This window comes from Protopterus annectens, chromosome 17.part0, assembly GCF_019279795.1.
Source record: "Protopterus annectens isolate FY-2018-M chromosome 17.part0, PAN1.0, whole genome shotgun sequence".
NCBI lineage: Eukaryota > Metazoa > Chordata > Ceratodontiformes > Protopteridae > Protopterus > Protopterus annectens.
The window spans coordinates 360,472,620-360,491,901 of NC_056751.1; the positions used below are offsets into that span (position 1 = coordinate 360,472,620).

The 19,282-nt window shown below is 39.9% G+C and overlaps 1 protein-coding gene across 2 annotated transcripts in view; it reads right to left on the minus strand.

Moving 5' to 3' along the window:
• LRRC56 (leucine rich repeat containing 56) overlaps positions 1-19,282 on the minus strand; it is a 1,529,270-nt gene that overhangs the window by 1,102,406 nt on the left and 407,582 nt on the right. For both annotated transcript variants that reach the window (XM_044059653.1, XM_044059654.1), the window contains one exon: positions 4,232-4,328. In XM_044059653.1, coding sequence (XP_043915588.1) covers positions 4,232-4,328 — 97 coding nt within the window. The remainder of the gene's footprint in view (positions 1-4,231; positions 4,329-19,282) is intronic.

A 19,282-nucleotide genomic window follows, 5' to 3' on the forward strand; every position in this document is an offset into this window, starting at 1 on the left:
CACCTGCCCTGCGAATGTTCCAGGGAGTTCAGAAATTAAGTCTCTGTGGAGCCTCGTAAAATGTGCCTAGCTGTTCAGGGACCGTATGGCAAAGGTCACTGATGCAAAAACTCGCTTCCCCAATCTGTCCATGGCCCAGGACTCTCTGCTGGGTAGGTGGAGAGTAGGACTCTTCCACTAGGTCCTTTTTAGTGGCCGCCACCACCACCATAGCATCAACTGGTGAACCTCAGGAAAAATGTGGGTGTTCCTTGGGTGGAGAGAGAATCTTGTGGGGTCTCCGAGGGATTGCCTCCACAAAGTCAGGGTTCTTCCAGGCGATCTGCATCACGAGCTGTAATAGCTCATCTGATGGCGGGGTCACCCTAGAGGTAGGCCAAGCATGGAAAGCCTGCAGGAACACAGACTCCTCAGAAGAAGGATTAGTGGGCTTCCAGTCACCCCTCTGTTTCAGCATTTCAAGGATGTCTCCAAAGGAGATATAATCAGGAGGTGACCATCGGGACCCTTTCACCATAATTGAAATCCATGTTGTCTGCAAGAGACTCCTCAGGTGAGTCTATGTGCTTCCTCTTGCACGATCTCTTCTGATGGGGCTCCTCAGTGAGGACCCCTGAGGCGGACTCTGAAGAGTGGGCACCCTGTACAGGGGGTTCCTGCAGATTCCCTGCCCGGTGTCTTGGGGGGGGGTGGCCTGTGGCAGCTGTAGCTCAGGGGGAGAAAACTGGGGTTCTGACATTGACGGAATGCTTCCAGAAGCAAGAGCCCTCTCCATCACATGGAAAGCAGGTCTGCCGAAAGACGGATGGGAGCCTGGAACCGAGAAGGGTAACATCAGAACTGGGGTCACACCCTGCTCTGCTGAACCAGCTCTGAAGGATGGAGCCTCAAGCAGGATCAGAGCAGACAAAGCTCCCGGTACAGAGAAAGGAACCGAAGAAATACTCGGGACCGTGCCACCGACCAAAGAACCTGCAGCCCAATCACGAGGTTGAGGAAGGACTGGTTCAGTAGGAACTGAGGACTAAAGGGACGGTCCTGGAGCCAAAGTGAGGTCCACTACTGGTGCCAATACAGGGGGTTCCGAAAGAGACGTCGGAGCAGGAGGCTTTGGAAAGGAGGTGGTCAAAGGAGGAGAATAGGATGGAGTCCGTGGAGAAATCAACCCAAATCCCGTAGGAGAATGTGTCCTGGAAAGCATGGGTAACCCCCCAGGCTGCCAGCAACTGATCCACAAGACGCACCACATCAAGATCTGAAAGGATCCTGGTGGATCTAGTGGATACTCCCAACAGAGAGTCTGGTCGATCTAGGAATGGGCTATACACTTGGCCTAGAAATGGGTCTATGGACAGAGAGTATTGGGTCCATGGTGCGGGGGTCTATTGGGACCGAAGTCTCAAGTTTGGAGACCGGGAGCAGTGGAGTCAGATCTATTGTAGTCGGAGCCATAAGAGAACTTGGTGCCGAATTGGCACTCTGAGCCGAAACGGGAGGATGAATTATCGTTGCAGAGATAGGCATCGAAGGTGTGCACTGTGCCAAAGTGGCACCTGGTGCCAAAATCATAACAAGCGAGGAGAAGTTTATGGTCGTTGCCAGAGACAGTATCAGTACTGAAGCTGGTGCTGATATAGTAACAGTCAGTGCCTGGAGCAGATGAGGTTGGTACCGGCAAGGCAGATTTATGCTCCGAAGAAAGTTTTTGTACCTTAGGTTTGACAGACGTGCCCTGGTCACCAGAGGGTGAAGAGGGGACCAAATGGGGCCCTTTCTTATCCTTCTTAGAAGGGGTTGAGACCTCAGTCACAGAAAGGGCCTCTGAAAAGGGCGATTTACGTAAGCCCTTTAGAATCAACTTATTCTTGCACTCGTTCAAAGTGCACTGGCTAAAGCTTTGGCAAATCACACAGGGAGGCTGCACCAAAAGATGAGGCAACCCCAAGCAATAAACACAGTCATCATGACAGTCATTGTTTGGAAGTTTACCATTACATGAAGCACAGTGCTTGAAACCCGAAGTACCCTTCTTATCAGATATCATGACAAGTTAAGCACAGCAATCAAAGTCTTCAAATACAATCTTAAATTCTACTTACTCTATGTCTAAACCTAAAGAAACACACACAGCATCTAGCTAAAGGCCAAAACACACAACTAGATAGAAAAGGAAAGACGAGACGAAATACCAGCTATGGTATTTCGGAAATACCACAAGGATAAAGAGAGAGGGTCGTACCACCAGTGGTACTTAAAAGATTACCAAACGGGTAGAAGGAAAGAGAAATAGGTGTAAATCTAACTGTAAAAATGAAGATCAATGAGTATGAATCACTAAAGATATGAAAATAGACCAATATTCTCACAAAATATAAAAAAATTTCCACTTAGCTGACAGCTCAGCTGAAACACGGTTTTACGGCTACGCGGCAAACAAGATCTGAGGTAACAGGGAGAAGGGCATTGTGGGTAGAAGCTTAGCTCAAGAGTTTTTGGCTGGCGTGAGCTTGGTACTAGCCCGACTCTGTTCCGAGGGCTCAGAACCGAACCCCATTGGTGATGAATGGAAAGAAGATGAACAACATCAAATGGATATATTTCCTTATTCCCACTGTACCATGATTCAATTAACTGATTTTCGTGAAAGTGCACTTTCACTGAAATGGGTTTGTACTTCTGCTCTTCAAAGAAATGTGTTTTCATTGAACAGAAGTAGACCCCATCTATACATATACATACATATATCTATATCTATATATATATATATATATATATATATATATACGCGCGCGCACACACACACACACACACACACACACACACACACACACACACACACACACACGCATGCACACACACGCCCTTGTGCTTTATTTGAAGTGTTGAATGAGAATGTCACTGCCTCTAACTCACCTGTACCCTAATGAACAGATTATAGGTTCATAGTTTACTACTAGGCTAACTGCACTTGTAGGTCATTTTAAACCTAGCCAATTTTACTCAAAAGTGAGAATCAAACTCTGTACCCTGCATCTGTAAGGTAAACATCTTAACCAGCCCAAACCCAAAGGATCAAGGCTCAAGATCCATGCACTAAAGTCCCCCAACTTTTGTTTAAAAAAAAGAAAAGAAAAGAAAAAGAAAGCTAGTTTAATCTCCAAATGAATAGAAACAGCATAAAACAGTATTAGAATAGAAATAGAGCATAAACTTATGAAAAAAAAATCTTGTCAAAAATGTTAACAAACAAAATCATGACCTAAATGAAAAAAATATTTAAAATGCTGTGACCTTGCTCCATCACCTCAAATAATCATCACCCGAAAGAAAAAGACTGCAATATCAGCAGTTTTTTTTGTCAAAACTTCCAAATGATGTTTTTAAGCAACAGAAGTGATTAACCCACAGCTCTGGAAGCTCAAGGTAATGAGAGAAACTGCACTAAAACAACCTTACTACATAAACACAGTAAAACATTCACAAATGGCCAAAAACAAAATAAAGAGTTAAAACCTCCCAGAAACAAACTATTAGTTAAAAATAAACAGTACAAGTCTTCTACTGTGCAAGCAAAGTATATACACACACACATATATATATATATATATATATATATATATATAAATAAAAGGGAGGAGGTTTCTTATCTGAGCTCAGCAGCTGAGGATATCCAGAATAAGTAGTAGTCTTTCAAAAGATACTGCTCTTAGTAAGGCACAAGAAAACTGAAAGGGTGCTGCATGTGGGTCTCTAAGGCAGTCCCTATATTGTCAGGTGGTTGATCCATCACACCACAGACAGGCAATGGGAGGAACTCTGAGCTTTAGTAGACTGCCAGAGAAGTGTAACAGAGCAGTACTAGCCAAATGCCAGTAAGACAGTGTATTTGTTGAACATCACACTCTCCACTTCAAGTAGCATCACAGCACATGAAAATTGTGTAGCTGCATAATGGCGCTAGAACTACAACAAAGCAATGTAATCAAACTGAGGACTCATGAAGTGTCATGAAAAATTGTGCAATTTTTCACCTGTAGATAAGAAACATGGGACACAGAACTTTAGAGATTCTCTTGTGAAAATCAGGATGGGCACCATATGCAAGCAGCAGGCAAAATGTTAACAGTAGTATAATCAGCAACAGAGTGCTGCTTAACAACTGCTTCAAGACACACAGTATATAATATTCATAAACTAACAAAAAATGAACAAAACAAGTATAATCACTTACTTTTAAAGAACAGAATGAAGGTATCCCATCCAAATCAATCAGTCCACAACGTGACATCCATAATACCTTTAAATGTGACAATGTAGTACCAAGGTCCCTACAGGAAATTATAGAAATTCTTTAAACTATTTTTCAGTAAAGAAAACAAAATGCATACAATGTCACTGGCTTAATTATACAACCCATTTGTCCTGTTACAGACTCAATAACTGTCAGCAAACTGCAAATTGCAACACAATTCCAGCTTAAAAATTACTGTGCAGCAATGTGTGATTTAAAAATAGATAAAAATGTTCATGCAGGATGATACTTTTAGAGATGTTCAGTCAGTGATGTGTGATAAGTCAAAGTTCAACCACAGATGTAAGGGATTTATGACACTATCAGACACCAAGTGCATATGAAAAATTTCTGCATGCATAATATTTGTTTACAGAAGAAAAGCAAAAATGTTACACAGAACAGCCATATAGTTAACAACATCAAAAAGTTCATTGGTAGCATATAAAATGGCTTTCTGTGTATGTATGTCCCTTAAAGAAGTCCTGAATGAAAATTAAATTGTTTACCAACTATATAGATGACGATATCTTGAAGAATAAAGAATAATGCTTTGTCACATTTCTTGATGATTAATCTTCATAAATGGCTAAATGTCACAGATAAACATTAATACATATACTATTTATAATAAACTACTCTCATCATGCACCACAAAAGGATTAAAGGATGATACAGTCTAGTGTAACTCATTAGGTGCAGGAAAGGAAATAATTCAAAAAGAAACAGAAGTAATTTGCTAACCATAATGCTGTATCATATTCATTCCAAGCTACCCAAACTCCTGGATGGCATCATGAAAAGACATCTTTGAGAACTGCAGCTCCAAAGAATGCTCTAAATCTGGAAATTATATCTATTGTGTAATGCTTGAGAAAAGGATGCAATGTAGACCATGGTGCTGCACACAAATTTCAAATACCACAGAATTCCTGAAAAAAACGCTGTGAAAACTGAAACACACCATGTAGAGTGAACACTAGGCTTAGTTGGGGATAATTTGTTCCATTAAGTATATATGCAAAGAGTATACTGTCAAAAAGCCATCTGGATAGGGTTGTCTTAGAAACTTTTTGGCCTAGCTTACTCGTTAAAAAGAAAATGAACAGCTGCTTATCTTTTCTGATTGCTTCTGTCCTGTGGAGGTAAAATCTGAGCTGCCTATGTACATCTAAGGTGTTTAGGATGCTATCTCCTTTGTCAGAGTGATTAGGAAATGAACGGGCCATTTACACTGGACTCTGAAGCATTGTGATAATAAAGGAAGGAGTAACTAGAACGGAAATTCTGTGTTTATGAAAAACCTAGTACATATGGGGCTAGAAGATAAAGCTTGCAAATCTGAAATTCTTCTTGCAGACGTAATGGCTACCAAGAATAAAGTTTTAAAGGAAAGGCATTTTAGCAGTATAAAAGTTGGTTCAAAGGGGACATGTCAAAATTTCTAGGACAAAATTTGAGTCCCAAGATGGGACTGGGTCCTTAACTGGATTGGGTAGAGGAAAGGTTCCTTTCAAAAAGTCATTACATAAATTATGAGAAGTAAAAGTATGTCTGTGAAAACCATTATGAAAACTGGAAATGGATGATAGTCGAACCTTAACTGTACAGTACCTAGAATCATCATCAAATAAATTAAATAGGAACTATAGGACCACTGTAATGGGGTCTATTTCACAAAAAGGAAATACCAAAACCACGAATGTTAAAACAAAGACCATAAGACCAAAATGTTACAAGAATGAACATTTAAAGCATCGCATCACACACTAATGAAATGTACAACACTGAATCCAAAGGCTGCAGAATACACAGCAGCCGAACTAAATCAATTTGCAATGCTCTTGCACATCATCACATGAATCCACCAAGGGCAATAATGTATTACTAACATTTCTGTTCCTTTTTGGCTTCTTGTCAGTTGTTAAACATTTCCTAATGTCAACATATTTCAGTAATCACAGCAGTGCTATATTGGTTTGTTTAAGTGGTACTACTTTCAGTATTTCATTATTCTTGAAATGTGTGGTTTGGTGCTGTGATTGCTAGAATATGTTGACATTAGGAGAGACGTTACTGATTGCTAAGGAAACATATACCAACTGACAAGAAGCCAAAAAGAGGCAGAAATGTTTGTAATACATTATCTTCATTAGTGGATTCATGTGGTAACAAGTTCATAGGTAGGTACTAGGCTATTGGCCCAAGTGCCTATATAAGCCTAGCCAAAAAGGTACATGCAAAAGTGTCCCGTCAGCTAAGGGTTATACCTGTGAATTACATGTCTGTGTATTCTACAGCCTTTGGATTCGATGTTATACATTTTGTTAATGGGCGGTGCAATGTTTTAAATGCTCGTGCTCATAACATTTTGTTCTTATGGTCTTGATGTTTTAGCATTCATGGTTTTGGTATTTTGTTTTTATGATATAGACCATTGGAATGGAATAAGAAAAAGGGTATATACCTAAAATTCACTGTCCATATACAAAAGTGTTTTCATTTGCTTTTGTACACCTCACAAGTGGATTCTTTTTGAGAAGCAGAGGGAAAGTGAACTACATTCTGATAATGAAGGGTCTTTAGCCAATAAAGGAACTGGAGAAACCACATTATTAATTTTAGGTTCTGTAAATGTGGGTGAGGCTGCCAGGATAGATGAGAAAGAACATCTGGGTGAGGATTTAGAAGCCTTGGGCACATCTTTAGGTGAGGTCTGAGCAAGGGATACTAGCTCTCTTTGGACCAAAGCAGAGCAAAGAGGATCACAGTGGCTTTGCATCCAGGAGTTTTCTGTAAAAAAAAAAAAAAAAAAACCTTAAAAATACAGGAAGAGAAGGATAAGTGTACAAAAGTTCAGAGGACCACTGTCTGACTAAAGCATATCTTGGGGGCTATCCCGCTGGAGGGATCAGGACAACCTGGGGACTATCTATTTGGAGGGAGCAAAACAGCTACTGCATTTGATGTTTGATGGGAACACAAACAGATTGCAGCAAGGATGGGTAGCATAAGATTTAGTGAGTTACTCCTGAATTGAGACACCACTCAGGACCGACTTGCTCAACCTTTCCACCAGTTGGAATGGCTCTCCCCAGAGTATGCATTGCTATCAAGAAGTGATGTAAAGCAATCAAACACTGCCATATACTCAATGCCTCTCTGCAAAGGGAATATGATTTGGTTTCTCCTTGCTTGTTCCAACACCACATTATCTCTGTCTGAATAGAAATCACTCCCAGGGGAAAGAAGGTCGTGGAATTCCTGCAACATAAGGAGGATTGCCTTTATCTCCAGAATATTGATGTGAAGATTAGCTTCCATCTGATTCCAAGTTCCTTGGACCATACACCCCTTGAAATACTCACCTATCCATCCCAGATAGGCAGCATCCATGGTGAATATTGCTGAGGGTGGAGGGAGAACAAAGGGTCTCCTCAAAGTAAGTGTTGGAGAAATTACTCACCAGTTTTAAATGAGATTTGCACACTGAGTGATGTATATAAGGACTGAGGAATAATCTGATATTTGGGACCATTGAGCAGCCATTGCAGTATGCTCATGCAAAAAAATGTGTGAGAATATCCGGCACTATTACAGAGGGCATCAATCCTAGCACTTATAGCAGCAGGGAAGCCGTATGAGAGGAATAATTTAGATGATATTGGATTATCACTCTGAGGGACTGAATTCTCTCAGGGGAAGACTGGCAGTGCAGTTTGTTGTTTCCAAATGGCAGCTAATAAACAGTATGGATTGAGTTGACTGAAGGGCTGACTTTTCACAATTCACAGAAATACCTATGGATAGGCAGAACTGTTGCAAGTGATCTCTGGCTTTGACAAGAGACTCTGTTCATAGCATAATGGAGCCAATCATGCAAGTATGGAAACACATGGAGTCTTAGGTGGACAGCAACTACTGCCATGTACTTGGTGAACACCTAGATGCTCTTAATTGAAATTGATTGGCTCCTAGCCAGAAGCATAGAAACTGCCTGGATGACTTGGCATTCTTGATATAGAGGTAGTCACCCTGAACGTTCCACTGCGTACATCCAATTATCTGCCTTCAGACAGGGCAATATCACTCATACCATTACCATTCTTAATGGGGTCTTCTTGGTGAATACATTTAAGGCCACAGAGATTCAGGATTGACCAGAGGATCTTGTTTTTCTTTGGAAATAAAAAGAATCTTAAATAGATTCCAGACTCTCCCTGGCCTGGTAGGGCCTCATGAATGGTTATTTTTTCCTAACAGAATAAGAATTTCTCTTATGGCAGCTTTTAGTTGGTGAGACGGAATATCTGAGAGCAGCTGAAATTGACAGGGTGGGACTGGGTAAAAAGCAAACCTTTAGGAATGTTAGGAGTATTTGCCTTAAAAAGGGTACCAAAACCACTGGTTTTGTGGACCTTTATGACCTCTGGGATGGTGTCCTTTAAAAAGGCTACCTCTTATATGGCCACCCTTATCTGAGACGGAGACAAAGGGTTGCTGGAAAGATTTCTGGAACTATAGGGATTTGGATCCATTCTGATTTCTGTTATAAGATCTCTGAGGGGTCTCAGATTTGACAACTACAGCAGATAGAATCTTACCTTCCACAATAACTTCTCTATCACTGTAAACTCAAATAAAGTGGAACCATTATTAGGGGCATTACTAAAGAATTCAGTAAAGTTGTCTGCAAAATCACAAAGGCAGCACCACACATGACATCTCATGGTAATATGTCAGTACCCCTAGCTGCTCCATCTGCTGCATTATGTGGCAGCTGCAAGAAGAGGCTAGGAATATTTAGCAGGTTCACCTCTGTAGTCTCTGTTTTCTTGACTCGGGCATTAGCAGTTTTCACACGCAGTCTAAAGCATGCTCCACTAAATCTCTTTGGAAGTGGTTCATAAGTATAGCATAGTTCAATGCATTCAAGGTAAAGGTACCCAAAGAGTATGCACACTTCCCCATCCTGTCCATTGCTCTAGACTCCCTGGCTAGGCAGAGGGACAGTGACTGCATCATCTATCAGCTATTACATGGTGGCCACTGCTATGATCATAGATTCCACCAAAGGCCCCTTGGTCCAGTGCTGCCTAACATTAGAGGGGATAAAGAATTTTATTATGTTTCCTTGGTACAGCTTCTGAAGAATCTGGCTCCTGCCATGCCCTCCTGAATGCCTCATCTATAAGCTTGTTCACAGGAAAGACCATCCAGGAGGTAGTGGGTGGAGAATGATAAAGCCTCAAACAGCACCTCTTCATGGGGGGGGGGGGGGGTGACACTGTAGTTGGCCAAGAAATTCTCTATTTCAGCAATTCAAGGATGTCTCCAAAGGTATCATCATTTGGAGGGGAATGAAGAGAGCTCCCTCATTCATCCAAGTCAATGTCTGATGTCAAAGATTCCACACAGGAGTCTGTGTGTCTCCTCTTGCAGATCCTTTTTCTGGAAATTTCCAAAAAGAGAGATACTCTAGACCCTAGAGGACTTATTTTGAACCCGTAATAGCTCCCTGTGGTTATCCATTCTGCTCTTATCCAGAGACATCTAAACAGCAGGTCATAAACGCCCTCTCTAAGGCCAAACACCCAGCATCTATGGGACCTGGTAACATCCCAGGCTGTGTCCTACCTGGGCTCCAACAAGAATTACCAACACCATTGAGTATTCTTTTCAATCATAGTCTAAGCACTGGCTTTGCCCCAGCTGAATGGAAAATGGTCACAGTTATTCCCTTGCACAAAGGTAGTGCTTCCACTGACCCTGGTAACTATAGCGCTATTAGCCTGACAAGCCTTATCTGCAAGGCAATGGAGTGAATCATCATGGACCTTATCAACAAAGATATAGGTAATCTAACACTTGACCCCACTCAGTTTGGATTTGTCAATGGGAGATCACAACTGTTAAACCTGGTGGACTTCTTCAAGACAGTCACCAAGGCCCTGGATGAGGGGAAATCTGCGCATACAGCCTACTTAGACTTAGCCAAGGCTTTTGACACTATCCCTCACTCGCGCATCATTGACAAACTCACCCAGTTATGTATCAACCCTTATCTTGTTAGATGGGTCGCTAACTGGCTCACTGATAGAACACATAGTTAAAATAGAGGAATTCGCCTCCAACACCAGACCTGTAAGTAATGGTGTACTACAGGGATCAGTCCCGGGACCTCTACTGTTTGTAATCTATTTCTTCAAAGTACAAGCAAAAACTAAAGGTTTGTGTCTGACAAAGTTTGCTAAAGACTGCAAACTGGGAGCAGTCATAGACTCTCCAAAAGATGTCAACATCCTACAAAAGGGTCTTACACAAACAAATGACTGGTGCCAAAGTCATGGCCTTAAATTCAAAGCAAAAAATGTATCATCATCCCTTTTGCTAAGAGCGATGTTCCTGCTAACTACCACATTGTTAGCAACACCGTGAGTATGCACTTAGTGGTGAGAGACCTGGGCACACAGGTTGACAGCAACCATACCTTTGATCACCATGCCTCCACAGTGGTAAGAAGGGCATTCTGTATTACTCATCTCATAAGTAAAAGCATTCTCTCCAGGAAAAAAGAAGTTGTAACCTCTCTGTAATCTTCCCTCATCAGGCCAATATTCCAGTACAACTCCCCTTTTGGTATGGATCCTTCCAAGCATCTGCAGCAATTGGAGAGGCCACAAAGGTTTCTCACAAGGAAAATCCAAGGTTTTCAATCTGAAATCTCTGTCACTTTATTCTGTTTCATACAGACTGCTCAGAAGCAATCTCTGCCTTGCATATAAAGGAATATCTGACCCTGCTTTTTTGGAAATGCTGCATATCCGCAAGTCAAATGGTAAACGGGTTACTCACGCTAAAGATCTTAACCTGGTATGTGACATTAATAGAACCTGCTGGAGGGACAGATTTGTCTACCAAAGGTTACCACACCTTTGGAACAGACTCTTACTTCATGTCAAACAGAACACTTCATTGGCCCTCTTCAAACACAACCTGGATGACTGGATGGGTAACCGTAAATTCACCCCTGGGGTTCCACCTGTGTCCCTGTTGCACAGGGGCAATAAGTGCTGATCATGGAAATAAGGGTAGAACTTAGCTAGGCTTGTAAGGGCCCTAGGGCCTTTAGCCTAGTAACTTCCTATGAATGGGTGGAGACACTAATTGCTGGGTGTCTGGAGCTGAAGCCAATATTTTGTCTGAAGGATAGCACTTCAGGAATGCAACATCCATCCATCACCACCTGTATCTCTTAAGCTGCACTACAGTGCAAGTACTGAAAAAGAATTCCATGAAGATGGCATTCTTTATCACTCACGAATCTGCAAAAGTAAACAATCACATTTAATAAAAAAAATAATTAATCTGAGACCTCTTATCACTATTTTTCCTAATGGATTTTACTTTTAAGACTTTCCTCGCAATTTTTATTAAAAAGGGTTAACCTTATTCTCTTCAAATGGAGGATTATTGCTTTTTCTTGCATATGATATAGCTTTAATATACAAGAAAACCTAGCAACAACACGTAAAAGACAGTACATATTTTAAGGGACAGCCCTTCACTTTTTAAGTCTACAACTCAAAACAGCTTTGTGAATGAAACCAGAAAAAAAAAAGGAAACAGTTCAGAATCTAACACATCAGAAAAGACCCTTTAATTGTATGATCCATTCATTCTTCCATTCACTTATTCACTATTACCTCCTTGTTCCTAAGTGAGGACTTTGGATGTCCCATACCCTATCCCAGCACTCAGCAGGTTTAAAGTAGAGAACCCATCCCGGGCAGGAAGCCAATGCATCACTGGAAGCACACACAACCTATCTGAAATTTGGGCGATTCCAACTTCACAAACTAGCATTTCTTTAAGATGTAAAACTATAAGAAAAAAAAAACAAGCTAGAGTTTTCACTGTGTAATAAGTTAAACCTCCTGCAATGAAGGCCCATGGGATATATGGAAATGACCACATAAAAACATACAGTGTTTCAGTGTTTCATCTACCTTAGAACATATAGTGTTTCAGCTACTTGGTTTCCGAATGCCAGAGACTTTTTTGCTTTTTAAGTCTTTATGGGTACATAGGTTTATAGTTAAGTACTAGGCTAGCTGTCTTTGGGGGCCAATTTAAGCCTAGCCGCTTTCCCTTTTTGTGCTCAAAATAAGTTATCCCATTTGGTTATAGATTGGTCTTACCCATCCCCATGGTTGATAATTATATACTACCCTAATAAGATAATTGGGATTATACCACAGATAATTTGAGGGGAAACCATACATGGGATAAAGCATTCAGGAGCTGTCTCTATCCATTAGTAGTACGAGGGCAGTCCTCGGGTAAATATTCCTTCCATAGATTTAAGATGTGCTTGAAAATGGACAGGGATAAACTTTGTTTTATAGAGATACGGAGTCTGTTCCACAGCAGTGGTATTCTCTGGTAATGCTGCAGAACAGTTATAGATCCCTAGACAGAGTATTTCTAACGCCCTTTGACTTGCTGATGTGCATCAAATCCATCAACAATGGGTCGGAGGATGTCTTGTATGCCATACACAGGTCACCTCTTAGCAGCCTACAGGATACCAAGTATAGTGACAGGGGCTTTGAGTCGGTCCATGTAAGACATGTCATTTAGGCCTTGTATACTTTTAGTAAGGTATCTCTGTGGGTGTTCCAGTTGTTGCATGTGTCTGAATAGATACTTTTCAAGGGGGACATTATATTCAATGATTAGCCTAATGAGGGCTGAGTAAAGGGGGACAATGACATCCCTAGATCTGGGCTTAATACCTTTGTTTATAAGCTGTGCACTATAAGACTACTTTCTCACAGACAACTGTGTCAACTCTTACGGGTGTATTGTCAATATGGTGGTTCTCTGGGTTAGATGACTTCCCAAAGGATACAATAATGCATTTTTTGGCATTTGGCTTCAAGTCCAAAATTTTGGCACTAATTATTTATTTGGGACAAACCTTCCTGCAGGATGTCCAAGTCATGTGGGGATTTGAGGACTGCTCCTATCCAGTACTCATCTGCAAACTTAGCAAGAGTTTCTTGGTACTGGCTTTTTACTCAGAAATGTATTTGCCAAACAGGAGCAGTCCCAGCACAGAACCCTGGGGGACTCTACTGGTGACTGGTCTCTTTGTGGCGGTGACTTCTCCTATTTTTATCAGAGTCCTATCTGTGAGCCAGATGGCAAGCCAGCGGGTGACATGGGGTTTATTTTCACTTTTCTACTATGCCTGAGTGGCATACTGTGTGAAAATCCTTGACCAGGTTTTGGTATGAGGTGTGTACCATTTTGCCTTCATCCATTGCTTTGGTGACCTTTACAAAAAAAAATCTACCAGGTTAACCTGCCCTTGACAAATCCAAACTGAGATGGGTCCAGGTCTGGAGATTCTCCATGTCCTGATTTATTTATTTATTATTTATTTTAATTCTAAGATAACTCTTTCCATGGCTATGCATACGAGGCTCGTCAGACCTATGCGTCTGTAATTTCCTGGGTCTGTGGAAGGTCCTCCCTTATGCAAGGGAATGATTGTAGCTGTTTTCCATTCACTTGCTAGAAAACCTGTATGGAAGCTGAGACTGAACAATGCTGTTAGGGGAGTAGCTAAATCATGTTTCATGCTATTTAAGATGCTTTCAGAAATAGTGTCAGGACCCACTCATGCAGCATTTTTAGCTTCTGATAGCAGTTTAAAACTTAGTTTTATGAGACAAGTGAAGGGGAGCCAGTTTCAGGTACATCTTGAGAGACAGATAGAGGGGAGAGAGAATTAAAGTTGGAGATAAATTTATCAAGCAGTAAGTTTGCTATATCTTCAGCCTCTGTGTAGGTAACTTCTTTCACAATCAGCTCAGTGCATTACTGCACTGTACTTTTGAGATTAAGAACATAACTAAAAATGCCTTGCGGCTGTCTTGGGTAGCTATTTTAGCCTCAACCTTGGCTTTGGTGGATTTTAAGCTCCTGAGTTGTCTGTTTATTTTAGTGACAAAGAGTCTAACAATCTGGGAATTACTCTTCTAACTTTTGGTCAAAATTATTGTCCTTTTATTATAAAGCTTGCTGACATTATGATTCCACCATGTGGGTTCCTTTCTGGGGTTTTCCCTGCACTTATGCAACTACTCTGCATATATGCAGCTGTTTACATGCTGGTGTAGTGTGGTAATGTACATTTCTGCATATTCAGTGGAGTTAACTGAGTTTGGAGGGGATGTGAAGTTTACCAACAAAGCTTACTTATTTTATTCACGCCAATAAAGCCAATCTCACTAGCTGTGGATGTAGAAAGAAAATATAAATGTAAGTGAAAATGGCGAATGCTTCCTTAACATTATAAATACTAACTTCTTTGCATAAATAATTAACTATCCTAAAGGGTCCACAACACTTGGACCTTATCCTCGCAAAATGCCCATTTCTTGCACACCTCCGTATGCATCATCTTCCTTTGTTAAATCAGAACATAAATCAGAGACCTCCTCTTTTAAAACTGGTGGCACTTCCTCCTTCACATACCTCTGTTTCAGGTTTCTCAAACGCAAACCTTCTTCAGTTATTTGATGTCCTAAATAACTTCCTCCATAATCCTCCTCTGATGGATCCCATTTCCAAAGTTACTACAACTTCAATAGTTGTACTGATAGGGCAGTCATCTGCACCAACTATAATGAACATTTTAAAAACAACCCCCTATGGTGGACTACTCATAAAAACAGAAATAAATTACTTAATGCTTATAAGAGGTCTCACTCAAATTACCTTAATTACACACAATCAAACTAGTGAAGAGCAGGGAACTGCGAGGAAGTTTAAACCTAAATACAAACTTAAAATAGCTACTAAAACCAAAAATAACTACATCAGAAAGTTAAAAATAGCCAACAATATTCAGAGCTAGTCCACAATATAATACTGACCATTATAGCCCAAAAGGAAATAGCTAATATCCTAACTGATACATTTAGTGCAGATTTTACTCCATCCATAGAGCTATTCCACAGATTTCAGTCTCAGGCATCCTCTTTGTTCACTATAAAACAAGTCCTCTCCACCCTGTCAAAAGTTACCTTTTCCATGGAACCTGATGTCATACCTGGTTGCCAGATTATCAGTACCAAATATGGCTTACCTGAACACCCAACCTAACCTCTTTAATCTAAGCCTTTCCAATAGTTACATTCTCAAAATTTGGAAAACAGCTTCTATAATGCCATTACTCAAGGGTCACCCAACCATGGACCCATGTTAACACCCATTCGGCTCACTAAGCTCATATACAAAACTATAGAATGCATCATGTTAAACCTCATTAATCTGAATGTTAAAATCTCTTAACCATGGACTCTTAGCAATTCAGCTCTGTTAAATGACTGTTTTGCCTCTTTAACCTTATGAATTTCTCTGAAAAAGTCAACAAAGCAGTTGACTGCAGATATGTAGTAAATACAAGCATGCATGGACCATGCCAAGATCTTTCACACTATTTTCCATACAGGCATTTCTGACAGACTAGCAAATTTGAATAATAAATTCTTATGCTATACAACGGATAACAAAATAAAATAAACAATTATTAGCAAACTGACTGTCTAGAAGAACCTATGTGATTATAGTTGCAGCTGCCACTTCTGAAAGCAAAAAAGTTACCAGCGGTATGCCCACAGGGCTCACTTTTTGTATCTCTTCTATCTGGCATCTATTTCTCAGACCTCAAGGCCGACACTCCTGGCCTATGGTCTTCTATGTTTCTTCTATGTTTGCAGATGGCTGTAAACTGGGTGCTGTTATTCCATCTTACTCTGACTCACATTTACTCCAGTAAGAGTTTAGACCATGTTAACATTTGTTGAAAGGACAAAGGTCCTGAATTAAATGTGAATAAATGTAAAAATTAATTTTGGTAAATGAAACAATTTCCCATAACATACAGGTGACACATCCCTCCAAGTAGATACTATTGTAAGGGATCAAGACACTCCTTGTTGATAATTTCTTATCTTTTGACCATCATGTCTCCTGAGTAGTTCAGAAACCCTTCTACCTGTCTCGTCTGATTTCCAAAAGTGTTTCCTCTAGATCAAAAGAAGTATTAATTCCCCTTGACTTATCAAATGAGTTACTTAATACAATTCCCCTTTTGACAAGTATTTCTCTCAACATATCACACAGTGTTGAGGCCTCAGAAATTTCAAACTAAAAGAACAGTAAGCTCAAAAATCTAACTGGTCAGGACAGACTGGCAACCCTCTTTGAGTATTAAAACTCTCACAGACTTCTCCATGGTGATCTTTGTCTATTTTTTTAGCAATGAAAGAACCACCACTCCACTTTGGCCTCCTATTCCTTTGTAGAACAAATAGGCTTCCCATATACTTGGTGAAAGTAACTAAACCTTCATCAAAAGATAAATAAGGTGTGCTGGCAAGACAGATTCATATCCCAACATATCCACCACCTCTGGATCAAACTTCAATCTTGTCACCTTCAAGGAAAAATAAATACTTGGATGGGCAGCATCAACTTCTCCTGTGGTCTATCTTGTGTGGCCCTCAACAAGGACGGAAGGAAAGTTTGAATATGATTTACTGGCTAGGTATGAAATGGTATGTAGACTGACTGCCTAATATTTAGCTATGATACTATGAGCACTGATAAAATGGGAGAAATGGGGGACTCACTCCACCCAAGAACCAAACAAGATAGCCAAGCAATGTGAGACAGCAGCTCTAACCACTGCATCACTGGACAACCCTAAGCTGTCCAAGTCCAAAACTATAGTCTGAAATGAAAGATGAACATAAGAATGCCATTAACAGCAAAAGGTAATGGTATTTATAAGGTCTGGTAAATCATGTCCAAGGAGCACTATGTACACTAAAGCATACTCCTGCAATAAACTGTCCAGAATAGGGTGGAGGGTTGCTATAGAACACAGCCCTGTTTTGTATTAATTTTTTAATTTATTTTCTTAATACTTGTTAAAATAACACAAGGACTCAGATTGTCAAGGTCTCATTTTGTTTCAACCATTTGATCATCAAGTTTGTGCACTTTGTGAAAGGAATTTTTTTGGCGCTGCTTAATTCATTCCTGCTAACGAGACTACTGGAGAATTTATCCACCAGTAATGCTTCAAAAATTGAGTGTTTCCTACTGCAACTTTTTTTTGGCATTTACAATACTCTCTCTTTTAGCTGTTCACCTATTTTGTTTTATAGAATGTTTACTTGCTGTAGCCATTGCTGCAGATGCACTGCTGCTTCAAGAGGGCTGCATAAAAAACTGTAGCAACGAATAATGGGATTGTCAAGGACTATAGGTTCATCACAGGAGTCATTATTTCCAGTTTTGTGCTTAGTGGTTGCATTTTACTTGGACTGAAGCAAGGTTTCTGATCCTATTTACTTCTGGAGAAGAGAATTGCATGACGTACTTTACAGAATGTGTCAAGTTCTTCAGTCTGTTGGAGTGTTTTCATCTACTCTACTAACTCAAAGTTTAACATTATGTTTTGAGCTCTTTTTGCTATTTGCCAAGAAAGATGAATTAAGACATGCATTTATTGATATTGTGCATATCTTGGTATATTAGTGGCAATGCATGAGCAAGGTGTAATGAGACACTTGGAATTGTAGATTTTATTAATATTTCAATTAAATTTTTTAGGACTCCAACCTGGTATTATAATATGAACTGCTTATATGCAGTTAAATTATTTACACTTATTTCAAAAAGAAATATGCAAGCAATAGTGCCTGACATAATGGATATTACTGGGAAAACAATGCCTGCCCTGGGAAGTTATGGCACCAGATGCTCTGGACAGCATTATTGAGCCTAAACAAGGGGCTATTTGTTAAATTGATTCATATTTGCTTTTTATTGGTATATACTTTTATTTTTGATGTAATACTGCTCCTCTGCCTAATGTTTCAAAGTTGTAGCAGCTTATACTGTTGTTGTTGGAGGAAGTACTTTATAAAGTAATTAATGTCAACACACACACACATGCACAAACACATATATATATATATATATATATATATATATATATATATATATATATATATATCTATATATTCACATTAATGTACCCAGCAGTTATAACCATTTATTTGAAGGACTACACCTCACCTGAGACTGTGATCAAATGAATGAAAAAAATATATAATCCTTTGCAAAGCACTGCAACGTACTCATTAGACTGTCCTCTATTTTGCAGAATGCTCCTGATTTGCCTCCTTTATTTTTTTTGGTAAATCACTGGGGCTTACATTTAGTCTATAAAGCTACAAGTTATATATTCATACATCTTACTGTTATAATGAATGTTGATGAAAAGCATTTTCACATCTGAATTCTTGAGCAAATAAATTGAGAGGTATGAGCACTCTCTCTTTCTCAAACACACACACAAACACATTACATTTTTTCTTGATTTGTCCACCTCACTAAACATGGCTTTTTTAAACCTGACTTAGCCAGGAGCAAGTTAAACAGCAATCTCCTGTATATGCTGTTGCAGTTATTTTTGCCAATTAATTTTTTTTCCATTGGCGGTTACCAAGCTGTTGACCCAAGAGCCATTATAAGCTTAGGCAAGCTTACCCTAGAATTACCAAAATATTGCTTACATGTCAATACCCCAAGGAATTCTACAGTTATGATCCAGGCTTGTACACATCAAGCATTCACAGGCTGCCCGTGTCCATTAGGGACACATATGTCAAACCAATGGTAAATTTAGGACTTCCCATCCATTGTTCCAAGTTACATTTGAATACAGTTAGGGATGAGCTTTGCTTCACATGGATGGGAAACCTGTTCTAGAGAAGTAATCTCCGAGATACATACTTGTCCTTCCAATATTTCCTGTTTATGTCGCAGACAAGGTTTAGGTCCTTAGAACAGGTATTTCTGATGCTATTTATTTTGCAAATGTGCAACAAATCTGTCTGT